Below are 26,267 nucleotides of genomic sequence, written 5' to 3' on the forward strand. Positions count from 1 at the left end.
CTCTTCAGTCAGGGTGTTGTAACTGGTCCGTAGCTGGTCTCTCTCTTCAGTCAGGGTGTTGTAATTGGTCCGTAGCGGGTCTCTCTCTTTAGTCAGGTTGTTGTAACTGGTCCTTAGTTGTTCTCTCTATTTACTCAGGGTGTTGTAACTGGTCCTTAGCTGGTCTCTCTCTTTAGTCAGGGTGTTGTAACTACTCCTTAGCTGGTCTCTCTCTTTAGTCAAGGTTGTTGTAACTGGTCCATAGCTGGTCTCACTCTTTAGTCAGGTTGTTGTAACTGGTCCGTAGCTGGTCTCTCTCTTTTGTCAGGGTTGTTGTAACTGGTCTGTAGCTAGTCTCTCTCTTTAGTCAGGGTGTTGTAACTGGTCTGTAGCTGGTCTCTCTCTTCAGTCAGAAGGCTATAACTGGTCTGTAGCTGGTCTCTCTATTTACTCAGGGTGTTGTAACTGGTCCTTAGCTGGTCTCTCTATTTACTCAGGGTGTTGTAACTGGTCCTTAGCTGGTCTCTCTCTTTAGTCAGGGTGCTGTAACTGGTCCGTAGCTGGTCTCTCTCTTCAGTCAGAAGGCTATAACTGGTCTGTAGCTGGTCTCTCTATTTACTCAGGGTGTTGTAACTGGTCCTTAGCTGGTCTCTCTATTTACTCAGGGTGTTGTAACTGGTCCTTAGCTGGTCTCTCTCTTTAGTCAGGGTGCTGTAACTGGTCCGTAGCTGGTCTCTCTCTTCAGTCAGAAGGCTATAACTGGTCTGTAGCTGGTCTCTCTATTTACTCAAGGTGTTGTAACTGGTCCTTAGTTGGTCTCTCTCTTTAGTCAGGGTGTTGTAACTGGTCCTTAGCTGGTCTCTCTCTTTAGTCGAGGTTGTTGTAACTGGTCTGTAGCTGGTTTCTCTCTTTAGTCAGGCTGTTGTATCTGGTGTGTAGCTGGTCTCTCTCTTTAGTCAAGGTGTTGTAACTGGTCCTTAGCTGGTCTTTCTCTTCAGTCAGAAGGCTATAACTGGTCTGTAGCTGGTCTCTCTCTTTAGTCAGGCTGTTGTATCTGGTGTGTAGCTGGTCTCTCTCTTTAGTCAGGTTGTTGTAACTGGTCCGTAGCTGGTCTCTCTCTTTAGTCAGGGTGTTGTAACTGGACTGTAGCTGGTCTCTCTCTTCAGTCAGAAGGCTGCAACTGGCCTGTAGCTGTTCTCTCTCTGTTGAGTCGTGATGACCAATGACTCAATCTGTATAAAGGAAAAGTTAATCAAACATGTAACTACCACATCATTATTAATTAAGTATGATTAAGTAGGCTACTTAAGTCTCAGTGACAACATACTAAACTTACAGTAGACAGACAGGCCTATGATCCCAGCCAGTGGGAGAACACACAACAGCCCCAGACACACTGCATCAACTCCAGAGGGTCTCTTCCACCACTGAAAATGTACTGAATCACAAATGATTAAAGTTGTCACGATCGTGTGGAGGATTGACGGACCAAAACGCAGCTTTAGGAAAATAAGCCATCTCCTTTTTATTGAAGAAGAAGGCAAATGAAACAAAAACACTTAAACACTAAACAAAACAAGAAAACGATCGTGAAGCTAAACAACGATGTGCACACACAGGCTACAAACGTATCACATAGACAACTACTCACAACAGATGAAAGCCTATGGCTACCCTAAATAAGGCTCCCAATCAGAGACAACCGAAATCAGCTGTCTCTAATTGGGAACTCATTCAGGTAACCATAGACTCTCCTAGATAACTAAACATACATAGACAACGCTAGACACATGAACTCAACACAAACCCATATACTACACCCAACAACCCCTTTACCATAGAAACACCCAAAACCAACAAAACACAAACATTCCCCATGTCACACCCTGACCTAACTAAAATAATAAAGAAAACAAAGAATACTAAGGCCAGGGCGTGACATAACCCCCCCCTTAAGGTGCGAACTCCGGGCGCACCATTAACCAGTCTAGGGGAGGGTCTGGGTGGGCTTCCATCCACGGTGGCGGCTCCGGCTCTGGTCGTGGTCCCCACGTCACCACAGTCCCTAACCGCCTCCTTAGCTTCCTCCAAATGACCCCCCTCCACATTAACCCCACTGCATTAAGGGGCAGTTCCGGACTAAGGGGCAGCTCCGGACTAAGGGGCAGTACCAGGATAAGGGGCAGTACCAGGGTCAGGGGCAGCTCCGAACTAAGGGGCAGTACCAGGGTAAGGGACAGCACCAGGATAAGGGGCAGCACCAGGATAAGGGGCAGCTCCGGACTGAGGAACGGCAGCTCCGGACTGAGGAACGGCAGCTCCGGACTGAGGGACTGCAGCTCCGGACTGAGGGACGGCCCATGGCTGGCTGACGGATCTGGCTGCTCATGGCTGGCTGACGGATCTGGCTGCTCATGGCTGGGTGACGGATCTGGCTGCTCATGGCTAGCTGACGGATCTGGCTGCTCATGGCTAGCTGACGGATCTGGCTGCTCATGGCTAGCTGACGGATCTGGCTGCTCATGGCTAACTGACGGATCTGGCTGCTCATGGCTGACTGACGGATCTGGCTGCTCATGGCTAGCTGACGGATCTGGCTGCTCATGGCTAGCTGACGGATCTGGCTGCTCATGGCTAGCTGACGGATCTGGCTGCTCATGGCTGGCTGACGGATCTGGCTGCTCATGGCTGGCTGACGGATCTGGCTGCTCATGGCTGGCTGACGGATCTGGCTGCTCATGGCTGGCTGACGGATCTGGCTGCTCATGGCTGGCTGACGGATCTGGCTGCTCATGGCTGGCTGACGGATATGGCTGCTCATGGCTGGCTGACGGATATGGCTGCTCATGGCTGGCTGACGGATATGGCTGCTCATGGCTAGCTGACGGATCTGGCTGCTCATGGCTAGCTGACGGATCTGGCTGCTCATGGCTAGCTGACGGATCTGGCTGCTCATGGCTAGCTGACGGATCTGGCAGATCCTGTCTGGTTGGCGGCTCTGGCAGATCCTGTCTGGTTGGCGGCTCTGGCAGATCCTGTCTGGTTGGCGGCTCTGGCAGATCCTGTCTGGTTGGCGGCTCTGGCAGATCCTGTCTGGCGGGCGGCTCTAGCGGCTCCTGTCTGGCGGGCGGCTCTAGCGGCTCCTGTCTGGCGGGCGGCTCTAGCGGCTCCTGTCTGGCGGGCGGCTTTGCAGGCTCATGGCAGACGGGCGGCTTTGCAGGCTCATGGCAGATGGGCGGCTTTGCAGGCTCATGGCAGACGGATGGCTCAGACGGCGCCGGGGAGACGGATGGCTCAGATGGCGCTGGGGAGACGGATGGCTCAGATGGCGCTGGGGAGACGGATGGCTCAGATGGCGCTTGGCAGACGGGCAGTTCAGGCATCGCTGTGCAGACGGCAGACTCCTGCCGGCTGAGGCGCACTGTAGGCCTGGTGCGTGGTGCCGGGACTGGTGGCACCGGGCTGGGGACACGCATCTCAGGGCTAGTGCGGGGAGCAGCAACAGGACGCACAGGACTCTGGGGACACACAGGAGGCTTGGTGCGTGGTTTAGGCACTGGTGGTAAAGGGCTGGAGACACGCACCATATGGCTAGTGCGTGGAAGAGGCACTGGTGGTACTGGGTTGGGGCGGGGAGGTGGCGCCGGAAATACCGGACCGTGCAGGCGTACTGGCTCCCTTGAACGCCGAGCCTGCCCAACCTTACCTGGTTGTATGCTCCCCGTCGCCTGACCAGTGCGGGGAGGTGGAATAACCCGCACCGGCCTATGTAGGCGAACCGGGGACACCATGCGTAAGGCTGGTGCCATGTACGCCGGCCCGAGGAGACGCACTGGTGATCAGATGCGTTGGGCCGGCTTCATGACATACGGCTCAACGCTCAGTCTAGCCCGGCCGATACGTGGAGCTGAAATGTACCGAACCGGGCTATGCACACGTACAGGAGACACCGTGTGCTCTACTGTGTAACACGGTGTCTGCCCGTACTCTCGCTCTCCACGGTAAGTACAGGGAGTAGGCGCAGGTTTCCTACCTGACTTCGCCACACTCCCTTTAAGGCCCCCCCCAAGAAATTTTTGGGTTGTACTCACGGGCTTCCAGCCTTGTCTCCGTGCTGCCTCCTCATATCGCCTCCTCTCGGCTTTAGCTTCCTCCAGCTCTTCACGAGGAAGGCGATATTCTCCCGGTTGTGCCCACGGCCCCTTACCATCCAGTATCTCCTCCCATGTCCACGAATCCTGTGTAGGTGGGTCCTGTTGCCGCTTTCCATGCCGCTTGGTCCTGTATTGGTGAGTAGTTCTGTCACGATCGTGTGGAGGATTGACGGACCAAAACGCAGCTTTAGGAAAATAAGCCATCTCCTTTTTATTAAAGAAGAAGGCAAACGAAACAAAAAAACACTTAAACACTAAACAAAACAAGAAAACGATCGTGAAGCTAAACAACGATGTGCACACACAGGCCACAAACGTATCACATAGACAACTACTCACAACAAATGAAAGCCTATGGCTACCCTAAATAAGGCTCCCAATCAGAGACAACCGAAATCAGCTGTCTCTAATTGGGAACTCATTCAGGTAACCATAGACTCTCCTAGATAACTAAACATACATAGACAACGCTAGACACATGAACTCAACACAAACCCATATACTACACCCAACAACCCCTTTACCATAGAAACACCCAAAACCAACAAAACACAAACATTCCCCATGTCACACCCTGACCTAACTAAAATAATAAAGAAAACAAAGAATACTAAGGCCAGGGCGTGACAAAGGTAAGATCTTTGGTAATGTGTTTTACTGTTTCATCCAGGATTGGGACAAATAAAGGTGAGGTTCTACAGGGCGATCTCACCTGTTTAATGTGTGTGTGTGTGTGTGTGTGTGTGTGTGTGTGTGTGTGTGTGTGTGTGTGTGTGTGTGTGCATATGTGAGTGTGATCAAATACAGTAACTTCTACTTCCTCAACTCCAATATACGTCTGTACCTGTGTCTTCTCCCTGCACTGTCCTGCGTCTGTGTGCCTTACAGTAGTTCCTCAATTAAACGTTTTGAGATTATGCCGCAGGATTTAGAGGTAATTTATGGTTTAGTATGTTACCTTGCGTCACGGCTTCATTGCTCCAGACCACCGCAAGGGGGAGTTAGAGGACTGATTATGCTTTTGGGTCCCAAGGCCTAATGTGTCTCTAACTGAATTAATGCTGTCAATGAATGGGCGGTATAAACCAAATAGAAACTCATAACTGTTCATTCAAAATTGGATTTCAATGAACTGAATGATGAGGATGAAGATGTCACACCCTGATCTGTTTCACCTGTCCTTGTGATTGTCTCCACCCCTCCAGGTGTCGTTTATTTCCCCCGGTGTACTGTGCCAGTACGTCTTGTATGTTCAAGTCAACCAGCGTGTTTTTTCCCGTGCGCCTACTTTTCTATTCTCTTCTAATAGTCCTCCTGGTTTTGACATTTGCCTGTTTTCTGGACTCCATTCCCGCCTGCCTGACCATTCTGTCTGCCCTGACCTCGAGCCTACCTGCCATTCAGATGGAGACACAATCCATGCCAGGCCCACCTGTGAGGAACTCCATCTCTTGCACTTAATGAAAATACTTGTCTATTTGTGGAAAATCATCCTGATTAACTCTTTAGTCATATCACAGTTTACCTACTTGCTTATGGTTTTGCCTACACCTAGCGACCTGTTTAAAGTATATGAGCAAAAAATATTCAATTTTACTTGGAATGGCAAGCCAGACAAAATTAAAAGGCCTATTGTCTAACCCCATGTTCAAGAATGGCCTTTATCCCTATATTCAAATTACAACCGCTCAATTTCAGTAATTTGAAAACAAAATCATCTCCAAAATGTCATTATTTTTAAAACAAGGACTTGAAAATGAGAATTGTTTAGGGGTTGGATTGAGGTTAGAAAACAAAATTCAAGCCAGCAACCTTGTCTTATGCTTTACATTCAACACCAACCTATCACCTAGTAAGTGTATTTAACTCGCACTGGGCACTGTAAGCTCTGCCCACTGACCATTGAGCTTTAATTGAACCAATCACATTCATTATGTCCTTGAAGCAGAGCTGCCCTCAGGGCAAGATTGAATAAGGAAAACTGTCCCTAACCAATCTGGATTGTTGTTTGAGGTTTAGGCTAAATCTCTATCACCTGTTCACATTCTTTTGACCAACCCTTTGTCCATCTGCTGGTGGATAGAAAAAGCATTGAGCATTTAAATAAACCGATGACCAAACCACAAACAACATGGAAGCTGTCAAAAAACAAGGAAGATGAAGGCATTTAAAATGCCTTTATTGTGGTCGTACGTTCAATGAAACAACACACAAAAAATGAATGTAAAAAAAGAAACAAGAAAACAATGGAACATATTATCTACAATATTGAATGTATACTGCATAACTTTGCTCTTCAATAAAACCTATTTGTTCATTGAACAATATATTTTAAAATATTATAGATTGGGTTGCCAGATGGTGGTGTCATACATGACCGATGACATCACAATGGTCTTAAAGCCAATTTGAACAATGGGTTAATGAGGAAATGTATCAGTCTTCATTGGTTATTGACATGGCTTGTTTCTGCTGGTGCAAAAAGGTATGAAATCAGGTCATTTAATCGATTAACAACTACTTATATTCTAGAGTAGTATTTTTTATATAGACCTAGTGGGAAGAGTACAAGTTAAAGTACATTCTGATTGACAAAAACATAAAAAGTGTACATGAAATGTACATGAAGTTTGGCTTTTGCAAATGTCACTCAATGTAACCTGTCTATACTGTGTTATTTGAGGTTTAGGATAGATAGCTAAGTTCCTCTAATTTAGGCCTACCTTTTCCTATTCTGATGACCCCCCTCTTCCATTGGCTGGGGATCAAGGAAAAAAGGATTTAGCACTATCACATCTTCTTGTCAACAGAAAAAACGTCAGAAAGCAAATTCAGTTGATGTGGAGCAGAAGAGAAGAAAGAAGAAGGAGAGTGGCACTTCATCCCCCTCTCCTATTCCATCTGACCGTTCTGAACAGAATGGCTTCGCCACCTCTGACCCCTCACACTCTGACCAACTCTCCTCCCTCCATCCACCTCCCTCTCCTGTTAAATGTTCCTCTCAGCCTTGCTCTCCTGCTAAACAGCCCTCTGTACCCCGGTCACCTGCCAAACACCCTTCCCCAGTGAAATCCTCTCCAGTGGTGTCCCATCCTAGTTCTCCCACTCCTACCAACCCTCTGGACTGTCATGGAGACACCAGCCAGGAGGGCGCAACAGTCAGGTAATTCAAACATAAAGTACAGTGCCATCCTAGAGTCTCTTTGGAGAGTTGGGTTTAGTGCTACAAGACCAGGGCCAGTGTTTATCAAGAGTATGAGTGCTAATCTAGGATCAGGTCCTCTCTGTCCGTAATAATCTGATTTATTATGATCTAAAAGGCAAAACTGATCCTAGATCAGACTCCTACTCTGAGACGCTTGATAAACACAGTCCCAGAAAGTTATTTTCCTCAAACTGTAGTTTTAGGCTCTTCTATCCACATCTAGTGGATAAAGAGAGTACTAACCTATTGCCCTGGTCTACTTGGTACACTGCATTTATATGGACAGCAGTACATACATAACTACTCAGACTGTGTTTATGGTACAGTATAGTATTTAATAGAGAGAATGTGTAGAGTGATACTATCTCTGTGTTGGAGGCTTGAGACCTGTTTCTCTCCTTCCTCCAGACCTCTGTCTCTTCAGGAACACTCTAGTCCAAGGCCCCAGAGGCCAGTCTCAGCCACCAGAAGCATGACTCTTCCCAGGGCCAGCTCAGCCACCAGAAGCATGACTCTTCCCAGGACCAGCTCAGCCACCAGAAGCATGACTCTTCCCAGGGCCAGCTCAGCCACCAGAAGCATGACTCTTCCCAGGGCCAGCTCAGCCACCAGAAGCATGACTCTTCCCAGGGCCAGCTCAGCCACCAGAGGGCCAGAAGAGACCCAGGGGGCCAGAGGAGAACGGGGGGCACTGGTCAACATGGAACTTCTTGGGTAAACCACAACACACTGCAAATGTATTGAATATAAGTTCTTTATTGTTTAGAGATAAGTGTCTGATATACTATGGGGATAGGGCTTACTATCGAGCATGTTCGTTTTATTAGATATTTATAAACCCATGAATTATGTAAATCTTGGTCTACATCCAACACTTCTTTGTGTTAAATATTTTTTATCCATGACCAAGATGGCTGCCATTATCACCACTTTATAGAGATATGAAGGTTTATGATTCATCTCTATGTGTGTACTGATGGCTGCTTCTTCTTCACAGGTTGCCTAACATTGGCAACACTTGCTTCCTTAATGCCACCCTGCAGTGCCTCCTGGTCCTGCCGTCCTTCTCAAAGGAAATCCTGCACCAGGAACAACTCTGGAGCTCCTCCCCCTTCTCCAACCTGCTCAGGTAAGGAAGGCTCAAAAGCAGACACTCACCCCACACACCCATTATTTGTGGTCATAAATTAAAGAAGGGACACTCTTTTCACGCCACTTCTATAGAAAGTGATTGTCGTAGCAGGTTAGGAGAGCATTTTCACTAATCCTAACCCTTTTCATAACCTTAACCACTTCATATTTTGCTCTGTATTGTATTTTTTTTGTATTTTTGGTTTTCAGTTTTTGTTTTGTTTTCGGGAATCTTAGGCATTTTCGGGAATCTAGGCATTTGTAGGCCAATTTGGAAAGTGTAGAATGACTACATGACCCATAATGCTCATTGACTGAACATTCCACTTTACCGTGGGAAATTTGGTCGTTTTTTTAAATGCTCTGGAATTGAGAGCAGTATCCAAACCAACTATCTTAGGAGAATAAACAACACATTTTTGTTGTTTGGCTTCATTGTCCGTCCTCAAAGGTGAAATTGCTTTGACTCGAATGAATAATTTCTAATGATGGGGTGCCGCTAGATAAAACATATTTGTATATACTCATCTGCCTCTTCAGGCGTAAGCCAGTAGGTTGACACCATCCAGTCAGCTGCTCATTTACTCTCTGTCTCCCCTACAGGTGTCTGTCTGATGTGCACCGTTTGAGTCTACCTGACAGTGGTGCAAACCAGGCCTCAAAAGCAGACCTCATGTGGAAGGTCAAGTACTCCTTGTCGGGATACGATTTGAAGTATCTGGGGGACACGCAACAGGTAACTGAGGCACTACTCTCTTGTGTACGAGCACTCTTTTTGAAAGGGTTCATTTTATCTTCATCATTTGCTTTTATCTTGGTGTGTTTCTTTCTCTTCCTCATCATAGGACGCACACGAGTTACTTGTGAACATGCTGTGCCAGCTGAAGGAGGAGGGCATGATACTGAAGACACTCGGGGTGAACTATTCCTGCCCTGTTTCTCAGCTGGAGTTCCAGCTTGTGTCGGTGCGCACATGTACCAGGTAAGAGCTCCCATTGGTTGTAATGTATCTACTGAGAACATGATCTTTCTACAAATAATATTACAAAACACATGGCATAACAGAAACATTGTAGAGACCTGAAACAGAAACAGACTTGATGCATTTTCCTTCTCTTTGTGCTGCTTCTGAAGCTGTGGGCGCGAGTCGTCCACCAGAGAGGACTACAACCACCTCTCATTGGACTTCAGCCCTGAGCGCACCTTGCTGAGCAGCCTAGCACTCACTTTCAAAGTCAGCACTTAGGGCTCAGCCCTGCATGTAGAGACTAACACCCAGGGCAAGCTGCCCACTGCCTCAGAATACACTCTTATTATTGTAGTGGTGTCATTCATTTTGTAATGCTTTTGTTTCTAACCAGGGTGAAAAGGTTGAATTCACATGTGAGGGTTGTAAAGGTCTCCACGCCTTAAAGGTGGAGCAGTTCCACACACTGCCTCTGTGAGTTGTCCCTTTATAACCTCTCATAGGACGAGCAGTGTTTCATGAAATGAGTGGTCATTGTGTCCTGAGCCTTTAGGAGTAGTTACCTTCCTGAGCAGGTTGTAGGACTTAGGGATGAGCACCACCGAACACATTTCACTCATCTGTTGTTTTGTTGACTGGTTTCATTGTCTGTCTGTTCATCTCTCTTCCTCTCTGTCTCTGGGCAGTGTGCTGGTTCTGCATCTGAAGAGGTTTGGAGGACCTGGGGGGTTGGAGAAGCTGGAGGCTCCTCTTTTGTTTCCTTCGGAGCTGAGGCTCTCCACCCTCTGTGGGGACATGGTGCCACACCTGCACAGTGCCAGCCCACAGGCCCTCACCAACCAGGCCCCCAGCATCCAGGGGTCCATCCCCCAGACCCTCGCCAGCCTAGTCTCCAGCCCACCTGGAGAGGCCAAAGACGGCGCCCTCTGCTGTTCAGGTAGGTCATGGCACCATAACACTCTTCTTGCTCCAACACCACACAAACCACCCAATCCCAAAACGGTCCTGCTGACAGAGAAGCTGGAAGCTGCAACTTAAAATGTTTCTCAGACATCTTTAGTGATGTTTCTCAGACATCTTTAGTGATGTATGGGAGCTGTTTTAGTCCAGAGCATTTCAGACAAGTGACCACGTTTTCTCAGCTCTTGATATGTATATTTGACCCCTCAGATTCAAATGACCAGGAACCAGGAAAAGTGCTGCTGACAGCCTCAGTGGTGAGAAGAGAGAGAGAGATAGAGAGTGAAACCAGTGAAAAATAAGTTATGACAGAACACTGAGATAGTTTTGAGGAGTACACAATGTAGTAGACCTCCTGTAGTAGACTAGTACTGTAGTAGACTGTAGACTGTGGTGGACTGTAGAGGAAATGAGAATCCTACGATCACATGTGTTTTCTTACAGAAGCAGCAGCCAGTGCAGTCAGTGAATGGTTACTACCAGCTGACTGGCGTAGTCTCTCATCTGGGAGGCTCCGCAAACTCTGGTAAGTAAATACCTTAAAACACACACATGCAGATGCACAATACATATGACATCAGCTGAATTCCAAGTCACTTCCTTCTCCTCTGCTCTCAATTTACGCGTTCACGTGTGCCTCTGCCTTATACACAAGTATCCCAAAGCTGAGGGAGTGAAAATTATTGAGGGCCAGGGATCATCAACTAGAATCATACTCGGGTGTGGAACAAAATTACAAATAATTTGTAGACCACAAATTAACTGTAAGAAGGCCAAACAGATATAATATTTGACTCATTTCAAACATTGCTTACATTTGTCACAATCACATATCTCTCTTTATTGTGCGTGGGAATACTTTGAAACAGATTTTCAAAATTAAAATCACTTGGAGCTGATTTGCTGTTGTTTTTACAGTCTTTTAACAATTACATTTTATTGGGTCAGAAAACATGGGGGGACAAATAAAATCACACTTGGGACAAATTTGTCCCGCGGGCCGCCATTTGTGAAACCCTGGTGTAGGGGATAATTAGACCCTCCAATAGCCACTTCGGCCAAGCGAGCAAGGCTGCAGGCTTCACAGTGAAGTGCCATCCCAACAAGCACTGCAATATGTTTAGAGTTTACGCAATTTAATTCAAAAGAATGGAGAGACATGTCTAATTATATGCCACGTGTATTTGTTTATCTCTGATTTCAAAACTCGACACATGTAACAGATAAAATACCTCCCAAATGAACTGTTTAACTGTTACAACACACTCTATTACCCACAATAGCCTGACCTTTGACCTCTAGTTTGTCTTCCTTGTTCCACAGGGCACTACATTAGTGACATCTTGCATGCCAGTGGAAACTGGTTCTGCTGTAACGACAGCCAGGTGTCAATGTCCAATGAAGCCACTGTGCTGAGGACCAGAGCCCAGAGTGCCTACATGCTCTTCTATATGTTCAGGTACTGCTTACTCTCGCCATCTATGTTCTTGTGTTGCTATTTATGTGTACGGTTCCTTTCACCCTACAGGGCAAGAGAGCGGAAGGCCCCAGCACACAGGGCCTAACAGGGGCACCAGCACCAGCCCCAGCCTAAACAGGGGCAGCACCTGGACAGCCTCAAAACACTCAGACCTGCCTCAACAGTGGTAGTACCAGAACCAGCATAAACAGGGGTAGTACCAGGCCCAGCCTCAAAACCCCCAGCCCAGCCTCAACAAAAGCAGCATTTGGACCATTTAACACCCCCAGCCCAGTCTCAACATGGGAAGAACCAGGCCCAGTCTCAACACACTCAGCCCAGTCTCAACATGGGAAGAACCAGGCCCAGTCTCAACACACTCAGCCCAGTCTCAACATGGGAAGAACCAGGCCCAGTCTCAACACACTCAGCCCAGTCTCAACATGGGAAGAACCAGGCCCAGTCTCAACATAGGCAGAACAAGACCCAGCCCCAACAACCTCAGACCTGCCTCAACAGGTGCAGCACTTGGCCCAGCTCCAATCATGCGGCTCAAGGGAGACTTGCTCTTCAACACTAGCATCAACATTCTTTCAGTAGCTTATGTCATAAATACCTGCCCTTGATTTGACTGCTTCACCTAATGTATAAAGCTCATGTAAGAAAACGTATAAAGTATACACACTAAATGTAGTACACATGTAAATGTGTTGGATAGAGTGTGTGATTATTTAGAGGGTACATCATCCCTTCTATTTGGTTTGGTTGAAATCCTCCTGTTGTGAAATACACTGTGGTGTATAACCTTATTCAGCATGGTCACACCGGAGGACCTGCAATATTCAACATTGATCCATGTCGGGAGATGACTTGTGCATGCCATGCAATTTTAATAAATACACAAATTTAAGATAATCCAATTTAAGATGATTTTGTTAACCGTTGTAACTCTTTAACTCAGGTAGCTTTATCGTATTCTATTCTTATTTACAATAAAAGTGACTCCAAAGTTACACAATACATTATTTACCATGAATTTCTATTACATTTCCATTTGAGTCATTTATCAGACTTACAATTAGAGCATTTATCTTAACATACAGTGCATTCAGAAAGTATTCACACCCCTAGACTTTTTACACATTTTGTTGTGTATCCAGACTGAATTTAAAATGTGGTAAATATATTTTCTCACTCAACTACACAAAATACCCCATAACGACAAAAGTTAAAACATATTTTTAGAAATGTTTGCAAATGTATTGAAAATTAAATATAATATAGAATTTACATAAGAATTCACACCCTTAAGTCAATACTTTGTAGAAGCACCTTTGGCAGCGATTACAGGTGTGAGTATTTATGGTTAAATCTATAGGAGCTTTCTACACCTGGATTGTGCAACATTTTCCCATTATTGTTTTCAAAATGCTTTAAGTTCTGTCAAATTGGTTGTTGATCATTGCTAGACAACCATTCTCAGGTCTTGCCATACATTTTCAAGTAGATTTAAGTCAAAACTGTAACTTTGCCACTCAGAAACATTGACTGTCTTCTTGGTAAGCAACACCAGTGTGTATTTGGCCTTGTGTTTTAGGTTATTGTCCTGCTGAAAGGTGAATTAATCTCCCAGTGTCTGGTGGAAAGCAGACTGAACCAGGTTTTCCTCTAGGATTTTTCATGTGTTCAGCTCAATTCAGTTAACGATTACAAGCATACCTTGACATACTGTATGATAGTGAAACTCTTTATCAGTCAACCACAGTGGATTAGAAACACTGGTCACCACGTGACTCCCACCAGCCTTAGTTTGATAATATAATACATGATATGACTGCCACCAGTCTTAGTGTGATAATATACTACATGATATGACTCCCACCAGCCTTAGATTGATAATATAATACATTATATGACTGCCACCAGTCTTAGTGTGATAATATAATACATGATATGACTGCCACCAGTCTTGGTGTGATAATATAATACATGATATGACTCCCACCAGCCTTAGATTGAAAATATAATAAATGATATGACTCCCACCAGCCTTAGTGTGATAATATAATACATGATATGACTCCCACCAGTCTTAGTTTGATAATACAATACATGATATGACTCCCACCAGCCTTAGTTTGATAATATACCACATTACATGTCTCTCACCAGTCTTAGTTTTATAATATAATACATGATATGACTCCCACCAGCCTTAGTGTGATAATATAATAAATGATATGACTCCCACCAGCCTTAGTGTGATAATATAATACATGATATGACTCCCACCAGTCTTAGTTTTATAATATAATACATGATATGACTCCCACCAGCCTTAGTTTGATAATATAATACATGATATGACTCCCACGTGTCTTAGTGTGATAATATAATACATGATATGACTCCCACCAGCCTTAGTTTGATAATATTATACATGATATGACTGCCACCAGTCTTAGTTTGATAATATAATACATGATATGACTCCCACCAGCCTTAGTTTGATAATATAATACATGATATGACTCCCACCAGCCTTAGTTTGATAATATAATACATGATATGACTCCCACCACTCTTAGTGTGATAATATAATACATGATATGACTCCCACCAGTCTTAGTGTGTTAATATAATACATGATATGACTCCACCAGTCTTAGTGTGATAATATAATACATAGTATGACTCTATATCATATTATATGATGTATGTGGGAATTCACAGGGTGACAATTTTGGATGTGCTAACATTATAAGGGATCCTGTTAATTGACATATACACTACATATATCCTGACTGAGCACATTACGGATATCACTCTGACTAGTAGTGTAGGGCGTAGATGCTGATCTTAGGTCGGTTTTGCATTTCCACCACAAATGGTTACGGTTAGGATTGGGGGAGATAAACCTGATCCTAGATCTGAACCTAGGGGAAACTTCCCCCCGGAGTGTGACCGGCCACCAATGGCCATATAGGGATCTTTCTATCTGTGATGTCTGTGAAGAGTTACTCAGAATGAAAAGCATAGGTTCTGACAACATCTCCATAGATTCAGTTTGACAGATTTAAGAGAATAGAATTTTTTTTTTTTTTTAAACTTCACATCTTTTATGACCAAATATTCATATTTCCACCCTGTCTTTTAGTACAATATAACATATACATACTGGTTACATCAAATGACACAACTCTCTCTGAGCTGATTCTACTGTTCCACATGACATCTACCTACATCAACTATTACACAACTCTACAGCTCTACTCTATTCCACAGGAGGAGAGAAAGCATCACACAGATCCTAACATACAGGGACAGAGTCAAAGGTGGCCCTCTGGTGGACGTAGTACTAACTACAGGTACAGCTGTAGTGTTAGTGACAGAGACCTGGGTGGATGTAGTACTAACTACAGGTACATCTGTAGTGTTGCTGACAGAGACCTGGGTGGATGTATTACTAACTACAGGTACAGCTGTAGTGTTGGTGACAGAGACCTGGGTGGATGTAGTACTAACTACAGGTACAGCTGTAGTGTTGGTGACAGAGACCTGGGTGGATGTAGTACTAACTACAGGTACAGCTGTAGTGTTGGTGACAGAGACCTGGGTGGATGTAGTACTAACTACAGGTACAGCTGTAGTGTTGGTGACAGAGACCTGGGTGGATGTAGTACTAACTACAGGTACAGCTGTAGTGTTGGTGACAGAGACCTGGGTGGATGTAGTACTAACTACAGGTACAGCTGTAGTGTTGGTGACAGAGACCTGGGTGGATGTAGTACTAACTACAGGTACAGTTGTAGTGTTGGTGACAGAGACCTGGGTGGATGTAGTACTAACTACAGGTACAGCTGTAGTGTTGGTGACAGAGACCTGGGTGGATGTAGTACTAACTACAGGTACAGTTGTAGTGTTGGTGACAGAGACCTGGGTGGATGTAGTACTAACTACAGGTACAGCTGTAGTGTTGGTGACAGAGACCTGGGTGGATGTAGTACTAACTACAGGTACAGCTGTAGTGTTGGTGACAGAGACCTGGGTGGATGTAGTACTAACTACAGGTACAGTTGTAGTGTTGGTGACAGAGACCTGGGTGGATGTAGTACTAACTACAGGTACAGCTGTAGTGTTGGTGACAGAGACCTGGGTGGATGTAGTACTAACTACAGGTACAGATGTAGTGTTGCTGACAGAGACCTGGGTGGATGTATTACTAACTACAGGTACAGCTGTAGTGTTGGTGACAGAGACCTGGGTGGATGTAGTACTAACTACAGGTACAGCTGTAGTGTTGGTGACAGAGACCTGGGTGGATGTAGTACTAACTACAGGTACTGCTGTAGTGTTGCTGACAGAGACCTGGGTGGATGTAGTACTAACTACAGGTACAGCTGTAGTGTTGGTGACAGAGACCTGGGTGGATGTAGTACTAACTACAGGTACAGCTGTAGTGTTGGTGACAGAGACCTGGGTGGATGTAGTACTAACTACAGGTACAGCTGTAGTGTTGGTGACAGAGACCTGGGTGGATGTAGTACTAACTACAGGTACAGCTGTAGTGTTGGTGACTGAGACCTGGGTGGATGTAGTACTAACTACAGGTACAGTTGTAGTGTTGGTGACAGAGACCTGGGTGGATGTAGTACTAACTACAGGTACAGCTGTAGTGTTGGTGACAGAGACCTGGGTGGATGTATTACTAACTACAGGTACAGCTGTAGTGTTGGTGACAGAGACCTGGGTGGATGTATTACTAACTACAGGTACAGCTGTAGTGTTGGTGACTGAGACCTGGGTGGATGTAGTACTAACTACAGGTACAGCTGTAGTGTTGGTGACAGAGACCTGGATGGATGTATTACTAACTACAGGTACATCTGTAGTGTTGGTGATAGAGACCTGGGTGGATGTAGTACTAACTACAGGTACAGCTGTAGTGTTGGTGACAGAGACCTGGGTGGATGTAGTACTAACTACCGGTACAGCTGTAGTGTTGGTGACAGAGACCTGGGTGGATGTAGTACTAACTACAGGTACAGCTGTAGTGTTGGTGACAGAGACCTGGGTGGATGTAGTACTAACTACAGGTACAGCTGTAGTGTTGGTGACAGAGACCTGGGTGGATGTAGTACTAACTACAGGTACAGCTGTAGTGTTGGTGACAGAGACCTGGGTGGATGTAGTACTAACTACAGGTACAGCTGTAGTGTTGGTGACAGAGACCTGGGTGGATGTAGTACTAACTACAGGTACAGCTGTAGTGTTGGTGACAGAGACCTGGGTGGATGTAGTACTAACTACAGGTACAGCTGTAGTGTTGGTGACAGAGACCTGGGTGGATGTAGTACTAACTACAGGTACAGCTGTAGTGTTGGTGACAGAGACCTGGGTGGATGTAGTACTAACTACAGGTACAGCTGTAGTGTTGGGGACAGAGACCTGGGTGGATGTAGTACTAACTACAGGTACAGCTGTAGTGTTGGTGACAGAGACCTGGTGGATGTATTACTAACTACAGGTACAGCTGTAGTGTTGGTGACAGAGACCTGGGTGGATGTATTACTAACTACAGGTACAGCTGTAGTGTTGGTGACAGAGACCTGGGTGGATGTAGTACTAACTACAGGTATAGCTGTGGTGTTGGTGACAGAGACCTGGGTGGATGTATTACTAACTACAGGTACAGATGTAGTGTTGGTGACAGAGACCTGGGTGGATGTAGTACTAACTACAGGTACTGCTGTAGTGTTGGGGACAGAGACCTGGGTGGATGTAGTACTAACTACAGGTACAGCTGTAGTGTTGGTGACAGAGACCTGGGTGGATGTAGTACTAACTACAGGTACAGCTGTAGTGTTGGTGACAGAGACCTGGGCCCGTTTTCCCAATTGCATTTTAAGGCTAAATTCATCTGAGAACAGTAGGATCCTATGTTTGAAACGATGGACTTAGACTTAAGATGCTTTTGGGAAACCAGGACCTGGGCTGTAGAGCTCACAACCACCCCCACAGAGTCCTTCACTAATCCCAGACACACACCCACGTTGCCTGCCCTGTCCACTACCAACAGCTCTACCTTCTTTGAACAGCAGGTGAAGCTGTAGTCCAACTTGGTCACATTCTTGGACCTGTGGCCCACTGCCCAAGAAGTGTTGAGGGTCCCATTGCCCTGGTAAAGGCTGATGCAGATGATTCCTGCCCCTTTGACACAGGCGGAGAGGTTGGCAGAGAGCTGCCAGTTTGAGGAGCTGCATGTTAACGGACAGTCAGAGGAGACCACTGAGGTGTAATAACAACAGTTTGAGGAGCTGCATGCTAACGGACAGTCAGAGGAGACCACTGAGGTGTAATAACAACAGTTTGAGGAGCTGCATGCTAACGGACAGTCAGAGGAGACCACTGAGGTGTAATAACAACAGTTTGAGGAGCTGCATGCTAACGGACAGTCAGAGGAGACCACTGAGGTATAATAACAACAGTTTGAGGAGCTGCATGCTGCCGGGCAGTCAGAAGAGACCACTGAGGTATAATAACAACAGTTTGAGGAGCTGCATGCTAACGGACAGTCAGAGGAGACCACTGAGGTATAATAACAACAGTTTGAGGAGCTGCATGCTGCCGGGCAGTCAGAAGAGACCACTGAGGTATAATAACAACAGTTTGAGGAGCTGCATGCTGCCGGGCAGTCAGAAGAGACCACTGAGGTATAATGACAACAGTTTGAGGAGCTGCATGCTAACGGACAGTCAGAGGAGACCACTGAGGTGTAATAACACCAGTTTAATGAGCTGCATGCTAACGGACAGTCAGAAGACACCACTGAGGTATAATAACAACAGTTTGAGGAGCTGCATACTAACGGACAGTCAGAGGAGACCACTGAGGTATAATAACAACAGTTTGAGGAGCTGTATGCTAACGGACAGTCAGAGGAGACCACTGAGATATAATAACAACAGTTTGAGGAGCTGCATGCTAACGGACAGTCAGAGGAGACCACTGAGGTATAATAACACCAGTTTGAGGAGCTGCATGCTAACGGACAGTCAGAGGAGACCACTGAGGTATAATAACAACAGTTTGAGGAGCTGCATGCTAACGGACAGTCAGAGGAGACCACTGAGGTATAATAACACCAGTTTGAGGAGCTGCACGCTAACGGACAGTCAGAGGAGACCACTGAGATATAATAACAACAGTTTGAGGAGCTGCATGCTAACGGACAGTCAGAGGAGACCACTGAGGTATAATAACAACAGTTTGATGAGCTGCATGCTAACGGACAGTCAGAGGAGACCACTGAGGTATAATAACAACAGTTTGAGGAGCTGCATGCTAACGGACAGTCAGAGGAGACCACTGAGGTATAATAACAACAGTTTGAGGAGCTGCATGCTAACGGACAGTCAGAGGAGACCACTGAGGTATAATAACAACAGTTTGATGAGCTGCATGCTAACGGACAGTCAGAGGAGACCACTGAGGTATAATAACACCAGTTTGAGGAGCTGCATGCTAACGGACAGTCAGAGGAGACCACTGAGATATAATAACAATAGTTTGAGGAGCTGCATGCTAACGGACAGTCAGAGGAGACCACTGAGGTATAATAACAACAGTTTGAGGAGCTGCATGCTAACGGGCAGTCAGAGGAGACCACGGAGGTATAAAAACAACAGTTTGAGGAGCTGCATGCTAACGGACAGTCAGAGGAGACCACGGAGGTATAATAACAACAGTTTGAGGAGCTGCATGCTAATGACAGTCAGAGGAGACCACTGAGGTGTAATAACAACAGTTTGAGGAGCTGAATGCTAACGGACAGTCAGAGGACACCACTGAGGTATAATAACAACAGTTTGAGGAGCTGCGTGCTAACGTGCAGTCAGAGGAGACCTCTGGGGTATAATAACAACAGTTTGAGGAGCTGCATGCTAAGGGACAGTCAGAGGAGACCACTGAGGTATAATAACAACAGTTTGAGGAGCTGCATGCTAACGGACAGTCAGAGGAGACCACTGAGGTGTAATAACAACAGTTTGAGGAGCTGCATGCTAACGGACAGTCAGAGGAGACCACTGAGGTGTAATAACAACAGTTTGAGGAGCTGCATGCTAACAGACAGTCAGAGGAGACCACTGAGGGGCAATAACAACAGTTTGAGGAGCTGCATGCTAACGGACAGTCAGAGGAGACCACTGAGGTATAATAACAACAGTTTGAGGAGCTGCATGCTGCCGGGCAGTCAGAAGAGACCACTGAGGTATAATAACAACAGTTTGAGGAGCTGCATGCTGCCGGGCAGTCAGAAGAGACCACTGAGGTATAATGACAACAGTTTGAGGAGCTGCATGCTAACGGACAGTCAGAGGAGACCACTGAGGTGTAATAACACCAGTTTAATGAGCTGCATGCTAACGGACAGTCAGAAGACACCACTGAGGTATAATAACAACAGTTTGAGGAGCTGCATACTAACGGACAGTCAGAGGAGACCACTGAGGTATAATAACAACAGTTTGAGGAGCTGTATGCTAACGGACAGTCAGAGGAGACCACTGAGATATAATAACAACAGTTTGAGGAGCTGCATGCTAACGGACAGTCAGAGGAGACCACTGAGGTATAATAACACCAGTTTGAGGAGCTGCATGCTAACGGACAGTCAGAGGAGACCACTGAGGTATAATAACAACAGTTTGAGGAGCTGCATGCTAACGGACAGTCAGAGGAGACCACTGAGGTATAATAACACCAGTTTGAGGAGCTGCACGCTAACGGACAGTCAGAGGAGACCACTGAGATATAATAACAACAGTTTGAGGAGCTGCATGCTAACGGACAGTCAGAGGAGACCACTGAGGTATAATAACAACAGTTTGATGAGCTGCATGCTAACGGACAGTCAGAGGAGACCACTGAGGTATAATAACAACAGTTTGAGGAGCTGCATGCTAACGGACAGTCAGAGGAGACCACTGAGGTATAATAACAACAGTTTGAGGAGCTGCATGCTAACGGACAGTCAGAGGAGACCACTGAGGTATAATAACAACAGTTTGATGAGCTGCATGCTAACGGACAGTCAGAGGAGACCACTGAGGTATAATAACACCAGTTTGAGGAGCTGCATGCTAACGGACAGTCAGAGGAGACCACTGAGATATAATAACAATAGTTTGAGGAGCTGCATGCTAACGGACAGTCAGAGGAGACCACTGAGGTATAATAACAACAGTTTGAGGAGCTGCATGCTAACGGGCAGTCAGAGGAGACCACGGAGGTATAAAAACAACAGTTTGAGGAGCTGCATGCTAACGGACAGTCAGAGGAGACCACGGAGGTATAATAACAACAGTTTGAGGAGCTGCATGCTAATGACAGTCAGAGGAGACCACTGAGGTGTAATAACAACAGTTTGAGGAGCTGAATGCTAACGGACAGTCAGAGGACACCACTGAGGTATAATAACAACAGTTTGAGGAGCTGCGTGCTAACGTGCAGTCAGAGGAGACCTCTGGGGTATAATAACAACAGTTTGAGGAGCTGCATGCTAAGGGACAGTCAGAGGAGACCACTGAGGTATAATAACAACAGTTTGAGGAGCTGCATGCTAACGGACAGTCAGAGGAGACCACTGAGGTGTAATAACAACAGTTTGAGGAGCTGCATGCTAACGGACAGTCAGAGGAGACCACTGAGGTGTAATAACAACATTTTGAGGAGCTGCATGCTAACAGACAGTCAGAGGAGACCACTGAGGGGCAATAACAACAGTTTGAGGAGCTGCATGCTAACGGACAGTCAGAGGAGACCACTGAGGTATAATAACAACAGTTTGAGGAGCTGCATGCTGCCGGGCAGTCAGAAGAGACCACTGAGGTATAATAACAACAGTTTGAGGAGCTGCATGCTAACGGACAGTCAGAGGAGACCACTGAGGTGTAACAACACCAGTTTAATGAGCTGCATGCTAACGGACAGTCAGAAGACACCACTGAGGTGTAATAACAACAGTTTGAGGAGCTGCATGCTAACGGACAGTCAGAGGAGACCACTGAGATATAATAACAACAGTTTGAGGAGCTGCATGCTAACGGACAGTCAGAGGAGACCACTGAGGTATAATAACAACAGTTTGAGGAGCTGCATGCTAACGGGCTGTCAGAGGAGACCACGGAGGTATGAAAACAACAGTTTGAGGAGCTGCATGCTAACGGACAGTCAGAGGAGACCACGGAGGTATAATAACAACAGTTTGAGGAGCTGCATGCTAATGACAGTCAGAGGAGACCACTGAGGTGTAATAACAACAGTTTGAGGAGCTGAATGCTAACGGACAGTCAGAGGACACCACTGAGGTATAATAACAACAGTTTGAGGAGCTGCATGCTAACGTGCAGTCAGAGGAGACCTCTGGGGTATAATAACAACAGTTTGAGGAGCTGCATGCTAACGGACAGTCAGAGGAGACCACTGAGGTATAATAACAACAGTTTGAGGAGCTGCATGCTAACGGACAGTCAGAGGAGACCACTGAGGTGTAATAACAACAGTTTGAGGAGCTGCATGCTAACGGACAGTCAGAGGAGACCACTGAGGTGTAATAACAACAGTTTGAGGAGCTGCATGCTAACGGACAGTCAGAGGAGACAACTGAGGTATAATAACAACAGTTTGAGGAGCTGCATGCTAACGGACAGTCAGAGGAGACCACTGAGGTATAATAACAACAGTTTGAGGAGCTGCATGCTAACGGACAGTCAGAGGAGACCACTGAGGTATAATAACAACAGTTTGATGAGCTGCCTGCTAACGGACAGTCAGAGGAGACCACTGAGGTATAATAACACCAGTTTGAGGAGCTGCATGCTAACGGACAGTCAGAGGAGACCACTGAGGTATAATAACAACAGTTTGAGGAGCTGCATGCTAACGGACAGTCAGAGGAGACCACTGAGATATAATAACAACAGTTTGAGGAGCTGCATGCTAACGGACAGTCAGAGGAGACCACTGAGGTATAATAACAACAGTTTGAGGAGCTGCATGCTAACGGACAGTCAGAGGAGACCACTGAGGTGTAATAACACCAGTTTGATGAGCTGCATGCTAACGGACAGTCAGAGGAGACCACTGAGGTTTAATAACACCAGTTTGAGGAGCTGCATGCTAACGGACAGTCAGAGGAGACCACTGAGGTGTAATAACACCAGTTTGATGAGCTGCATGCTAACGGACAGTCAGAGGAGACCACTGAGGTGTAATAACAACAGTTTGAGGAGCTGCATGCTAACGGGCTGTCAGAGGAGACCACGGAGGTATAAAAACAACAGTTTGAGGAGCTGCATGCTAACGGACAGTCAGAGGAGACCACGGAGGTATAATAACAACAGTTTGAGGAGCTGCATGCTAATGACAGTCAGAGGAGACCACTGAGGTGTAATAACAACAGTTTGAGGAGCTGAATGCTAACGGACAGTCAGAGGACACCACTGAGGTATAATAACAACAGTTTGAGGAGCTGCATGCTAACGTGCAGTCAGAGGAGACCTCTGGGGTATAATAACAACAGTTTGAGGAGCTGCATGCTAACGGACAGTCAGAGGAGACCACTGAGGTATAATAACAACAGTTTGAGGAGCTGCATGCTAACGGACAGTCAGAGGAGACCACTGAGGTGTAATAACAACAGTTTGAGGAGCTGCATGCTAACGGACAGTCAGAGGAGACCACTGAGGTGTAATAACAACAGTTTGAGGAGCTGCATGCTAACGGACAGTCAGAGGAGACAACTGAGGTATAATAACAACAGTTTGAGGAGCTGCATGCTAACGGACAGTCAGAGGAGACCACTGAGGTATAATAACAACAGTTTGAGGAGCTGCATGCTAACGGACAGTCAGAGGAGACCACTGAGGTATAATAACAACAGTTTGATGAGCTGCCTGCTAACGGACAGTCAGAGGAGACCACTGAGGTATAATAACACCAGTTTGAGGAGCTGCATGCTAACGGACAGTCAGAGGAGACCACTGAGGTATAATAACAACAGTTTGAGGAGCTGCATGCTAACGGACAGTCAGAGGAGACCACTGAGGTATAATAACAACAGTTTGAGGAGCTGCATGCTAACGGACAGTCAGAGGAGACCACTGAGGTTTAATAACACCAGTTTGAGGAGCTGCATGCTAACGGACAGTCAGAGGAGACCACTGAGGTGTAATAACACCAGTTTGATGAGCTGCATGCTAACGGACAGTCAGAGGAGACCACTGAGGTGTAATAACAACAGTTTGAGGAGCTGAATGCTAACGGACAGTCAGAGGACACCACTGAGGTATAATAACAACAGTTTGAGGAGCTGCATGCTAACGTGCAGTCAGAGGAGACCTCTGGGGTATAATAACAACAGTTTGAGGAGCTGCATGCTAACGGACAGTCAGAGGAGACCACTGAGGTGTAATAACAACAGTTTGAGGAGCTGAATGCTAACGGACAGTCAGAGGACACCACTGAGGTATAATAACAACAGTTTGAGGAGCTGCATGCTAACGTGCAGTCAGAGGAGACCTCTGGGGTATAATAACAACAGTTTGAGGAGCTGCATGCTAACGGACAGTCAGAGGAGACCACTGAGGTATAATAACAACAGTTTGAGGAGCTGCATGCTAACGGACAGTCAGAGGAGACCACTGAGGTGTAATAACAACAGTTTGAGGAGCTGCATGCTAACGGACAGTCAGAGGAGACCACTGAGGTGTAATAACAACAGTTTGAGGAGCTGCATGCTAACGGACAGTCAGAGGAGACAACTGAGGTATAATAACAACAGTTTGAGGAGCTGCATGCTAACGGACAGTCAGAGGAGACCACTGAGGTATAATAACAACAGTTTGAGGAGCTGCATGCTAACGGACAGTCAGAGGAGACCACTGAGGTATAATAACAACAGTTTGATGAGCTGCATGCTAACGGACAGTCAGAGGAGACCACTGAGGTATAATAACACCAGTTTGAGGAGCTGCATGCTAACGGACAGTCAGAGGAGACCACTGAGGTATAATAACAACAGTTTGAGGAGCTGCATGCTAACGGACAGTCAGAGGAGACCACTGAGATATAATAACAACAGTTTGAGGAGCTGCATGCTAACGGACAGTCAGAGGAGACCACTGAGGTATAATAACAACAGTTTGAGGAGCTGCATGCTAACGGACAGTCAGAGGAGACCACTGAGGTGTAATAACACCAGTTTGATGAGCTGCATGCTAACGGACAGTCAGAGGAGACCACTGAGGTATAATAACACCAGTTTGAGGAGCTGCATGCTAACGGACAGTCAGAGGAGACCACTGAGGTGTAATAACAACAGTTTGAGGAGCTGAATGCTAACGGACAGTCAGAGGACACCACTGAGGTATAATAACAACAGTTTGAGGAGCTGCATGCTAACGTGCAGTCAGAGGAGACCTCTGGGGTATAATAACAACAGTTTGAGGAGCTGCATGCTAACGGACAGTCAGAGGAGACCACTGAGGTATAATAACAAGAGTTTGAGGAGCTGCATGCTAACGGACAGTCAGAGGAGACCACTGAGGTGTAATAACAACAGTTTGAGGAGCTGCATGCTAACGGACAGTCAGAGGAGACCACGGAGGTATAATAACAACAGTTTGAGGAGCTGCATGCTAATGACAGTCAGAGGAGACCACTGAGGTGTAATAACAACAGTTTGAGGAGCTGAATGCTAACGGACAGTCAGAGGAGACCACGGAGGTATAATAACAACAGTTTGAGGAGCTGCATGCTAATGACAGTCAGAGGAGACCACTGAGGTATAATAACAACAGTTTGAGGAGCTGCATGCTAACGGACAGTCAGAGGAGACCACTGAGGTATAATAACAACAGTTTGATGAGCTGCCTGCTAACGGACAGTCAGAGGAGACCACTGAGGTATAATAACACCAGTTTGAGGAGCTGCATGCTAACGGACAGTCAGAGGAGACCACTGAGGTATAATAACAACAGTTTGAGGAGCTGCATGCTAACGGACAGTCAGAGGAGACCACTGAGGTATAATAACAACAGTTTGAGGAGCTGCATGCTAACGGACAGTCAGAGGAGACCACTGAGGTTTAATAACACCAGTTTGAGGAGCTGCATGCTAACGGACAGTCAGAGGAGACCACTGAGGTGTAATAACACCAGTTTGATGAGCTGCATGCTAACGGACAGTCAGAGGAGACCACTGAGGTGTAATAACAACAGTTTGAGGAGCTGAATGCTAACGGACAGTCAGAGGACACCACTGAGGTATAATAACAACAGTTTGAGGAGCTGCATGCTAACGTGCAGTCAGAGGAGACCTCTGGGGTATAATAACAACAGTTTGAGGAGC

General features: G+C 46.2%; 2 protein-coding genes across 2 annotated transcripts; one reads left to right on the forward strand and one right to left on the reverse strand.

Moving 5' to 3' along the window:
• On the reverse strand, positions 1-5,581 carry LOC129856157 (centromere-associated protein E-like; the record flags this gene model as incomplete). The annotated part of the gene is made up of 4 exons (XM_055924261.1): positions 5,566-5,581; positions 1,307-1,417; positions 867-1,139; positions 1-122 (listed from the first exon to the last, which is right to left on the reverse strand). Coding segments are annotated over exons 1-4 (522 nt in total), but the record flags the coding sequence as incomplete, so codon positions are not given.
• A 1,301-nt stretch (positions 5,582-6,882) lies between these two features.
• Positions 6,883-12,744, forward strand: LOC129855981 (ubiquitin carboxyl-terminal hydrolase 37-like). Its single transcript, XM_055924115.1, has 10 exons — positions 6,883-7,296; positions 7,747-8,052; positions 8,336-8,467; positions 9,073-9,205; positions 9,315-9,451; positions 9,604-9,703; positions 9,831-9,910; positions 10,123-10,373; positions 10,841-10,922; positions 11,720-12,744. The coding sequence occupies exons 2-10, from the start codon at positions 7,811-7,813 to the stop codon at positions 11,730-11,732; spliced, it is 1,170 nt and encodes a 389-aa protein (XP_055780090.1). The 5' UTR covers positions 6,883-7,296; positions 7,747-7,810; the 3' UTR covers positions 11,733-12,744.
• Positions 12,745-26,267: the final 13,523 nt, after the last annotated feature.

This window comes from Salvelinus fontinalis, chromosome 5 (genome assembly GCF_029448725.1).
Source record: "Salvelinus fontinalis isolate EN_2023a chromosome 5, ASM2944872v1, whole genome shotgun sequence".
In the NCBI taxonomy this organism is placed as follows: Eukaryota; Metazoa; Chordata; class Actinopteri; order Salmoniformes; family Salmonidae; genus Salvelinus; species Salvelinus fontinalis.

What these genes read in the sequence shown, in the direction of transcription:
- LOC129855981 (XM_055924115.1), top strand. Translation starts at nt 7,811, where the DNA reads ATGACTCTTCCCAGGGCCAGCTCAGCCACCAGAAGCATGACTCTTCCC. An exon ending in CCCTTCTCCAACCTGCTCAG is followed by an intron (nt 8,468 to 9,072) that starts GTAAGGAAGGCT and finishes TCTCCCCTACAG; the next exon opens with GTGTCTGTCTGATGTGCACC. An exon ending in ATCTGGGGGACACGCAACAG is followed by an intron (nt 9,206 to 9,314) that starts GTAACTGAGGCA and finishes TCCTCATCATAG; the next exon opens with GACGCACACGAGTTACTTGT.